General features: G+C 61.7%; 1 protein-coding gene across 1 annotated transcript in view; it reads right to left on the minus strand.

The window, feature by feature from the left end:
- LOC112551414 (cathepsin W-like) overlaps positions 1-2605 on the minus strand; it is a 6019-nt gene that overhangs the window by 423 nt on the left and 2991 nt on the right. The window contains exons 2-8 of the mRNA XM_025212390.1: positions 2257-2396; positions 1851-1950; positions 1482-1562; positions 1284-1397; positions 814-878; positions 646-739; positions 450-508 (exon numbers count right to left, since the gene is read on the minus strand). Of these exons, the coding sequence (XP_025068175.1) occupies positions 450-508; positions 646-739; positions 814-878; positions 1284-1397; positions 1482-1562; positions 1851-1950; positions 2257-2396 (653 nt within the window). The remainder of the gene's footprint in view (positions 1-449; positions 509-645; positions 740-813; positions 879-1283; positions 1398-1481; positions 1563-1850; positions 1951-2256; positions 2397-2605) is intronic.

Below are 2605 nucleotides of genomic sequence, written 5' to 3' on the forward strand. Positions count from 1 at the left end.
CTGCTGCAGCCCCCAGCAACACTGCACCCGATCTCCATCCCCAGCCCACCCGCACCTTTCAGATGTCCTTCCAGAGCTGGCTGCACCCAGGGCCCAGCAAGGGCCCCATGACACCGGACACCCGGGATGTGTGTCTGTGTGTGCACATTTGCACACCATGAATGACCGTGTTCTGTGTTTGTGGGTATAGGTTTATGTATCCCAGGCCTGGGTTGTGGGCAGGGGGGGCGGGGGTGGGGATCTGTCCTGGACACTGGGGTTGTGTATGTTGGTCCCAAATGCCTGAACTGTGTGTAGGGGTGAGTCCTGGAGCCTGGTTTGTGTGTGTGTCCTGGACACCATTATATTGCATGTGTGTTTGCATGCACACCCTGGGCACCTGATCTGTGTGTATGTATGCACACCCCAGGCACTGGGGTCTTGTGTCCCTCCCCTCACTCCCAACTCACCTTTTCCCCCCAGTCCGGCCCATATGAGTTCTTGACAATCCAGTATGGGATCTTCTTCTCTACAGCAAATGGGAACGGGGGTGGAAGATATTAGGGTCAGCAGTGACATCATAGCCCCGACCCTGCCCCAATGGGGGACCCCCTGCTCCACCCCCACCCCTTTAACCCATTCCTCCCTGCATAGCCCCCCACTCACCCTGGCCGTAGCCCACAATCAGCACCACATGATCCAGGAGGTCAGGGTTGCAGTTATGTGCCAGGTGGTGGGTGATGATGCCACTTCGGTAGTTCTGGGGAGCGAGGGGCAGAGGTCAGTGGGATCATTGGGGGCAATAAAGGAGGAGGGGGCAGTTGGGAATGGTACCTGCAGGAGCCTGGCATTCATGATCACAGTGATGGGGCCCCGCTTGGCGATGTGGGCAGCCAGCTCTGGGGGGAAAAGAGGGTTGGGGCTGAGGGAAGACACAACCCCCTGCAGCCAGACTTCCCTCCACACCCAGGCTGCTCAAACTTCAGCCCACGTGTGTTCATGGGGCTTGCTCAGCCCATGTGTGTTCACGTATGCACACGCAGCCATAGGGGAGGCACACACTGAGCCCAGGCATCTGACAGGCACAACTACATGAACCCAGGGGCCCAGGACAAACGTGACATCCCCACATATCTAGAACCCAGGTATCTGGGATTCAGGCACATGTACATGGAACCCAGGCAACCTGGATTTGTAGCGTGCACACGCACACCCAGCCACACCCATCACTGTCACTTCCTCCCTCTGCCCCACCACCTCCAGTAGACACCCCACAGCTGCCCCAGTGCCCAGCCCGGCCTCACCTGTCTCATTGGATGGCAGCGTCTGGAAGCCATGGATGTGCAGGACGTAGTTCTGGTTCCACCGGCACTGACCCTGCCGGGCCTGATATGGGTAATGCGCCGCAGTGGTCACACCTGGGGGAGAGGCAGTGTCCAGTGTTGGCACCACCCCCTGGTAGGGAGGGAGTCTATGCAGCACCTGGCGAGGCCCATATGTACCAACTGTATAAATGGTGCCAAAGGCGTCCCAGGGGTAGCCCCCGGCACAGGCATCCTTGAGGCTGCTGCAGTCCAGCACTTCTACAAGGCAAGGGGGACACATGAGGACAGCCCAAAGCTACCGGTGCCCCTCACTCCTGACGCACAGCCCTCCTGCTGCCCTTCACTCTGACCCGCAGCCCCCAGCCCTGCCACTGCCCTTCACTCCCAACCTGCAGCCCCTGCCCCCCCAGCCCCAAGGGTGCCCCTAACTCCTACCCACAGCCCCTGCCCCCCAGCCCTCCCAGTGCCCCTCACTCCCAACCTGCACCCTCAGCCCTGTTGGTGCCCCTCACTCTCAACCCTCAGCCCAAGACCCCCCTCCCCCACCTTGGACGGAGAGCTTGTAGAGCTTCTTGAAGTGGATAAACCAGAGTGACTCCACATTAGCAACAGAAGCAAAGGCCCAGCACGCACGGCACCTGTCCCCCTGCGGGGCAAATGGAGGGGGTAGATTAAGGGTGGGGGCAGATGAGACCAGGGCTTCCCTGTCCTGTGCTAAGCAGGTATAGATGGGAGACCAGTCGGAAGAGATTGAGGGGTGTGGAGGGCAGGGAGTGAGGGGCAGCAGCAGTGCTGGGGGGGCAGGGGCTGCAGGTCAAGACTGAGAGGCACCAGGGGGAACGGGGCTGCGGGTCAGGAGTAAAGGGCACCAGCAAGGCTGGGGGGCAGGGGGCTATATGTGGGGAGTGCGGGGCACCAGCAGGGGCTCATTGGAGGTCCCTCCCGCCCTTACCTGGTCACCTGGGGGTGTCACGGCTCTGGCCTTCCTCCAATCACAGCTGGGGGGCGCTGACTTCCGAGGGGGGACCTGCAGGGGGGGCCTGGGGGGTCTGCTGTCCAGAGGGGTCCAAGGCACCCCCCTGAACTCTTCCTCTGCAGGAGAGATGTAAGCAGGGGCAGGAAGGGGGCTATGGGGGGTAAAGTAGGCAGGGGCGGGGCTCTGGGGTCAAGGCGGAGCCTGGGTTGGGGGTCTCTCGAGACCATGGACTTGAAGGGCGCGGGCGGGGTCAGAGCTCTGGGCTTGGTTGTTCTAGGAGGAGCCTGGTGGCTGTAGGCGGGGCCTGGATTGTGGGGGCGGGGCC

Source organism: Alligator sinensis, unplaced genomic scaffold (genome assembly GCF_000455745.1).
Source record: "Alligator sinensis unplaced genomic scaffold, ASM45574v1 scaffold1329_1, whole genome shotgun sequence".
Classification (NCBI taxonomy): Eukaryota; Metazoa; Chordata; order Crocodylia; family Alligatoridae; genus Alligator; species Alligator sinensis.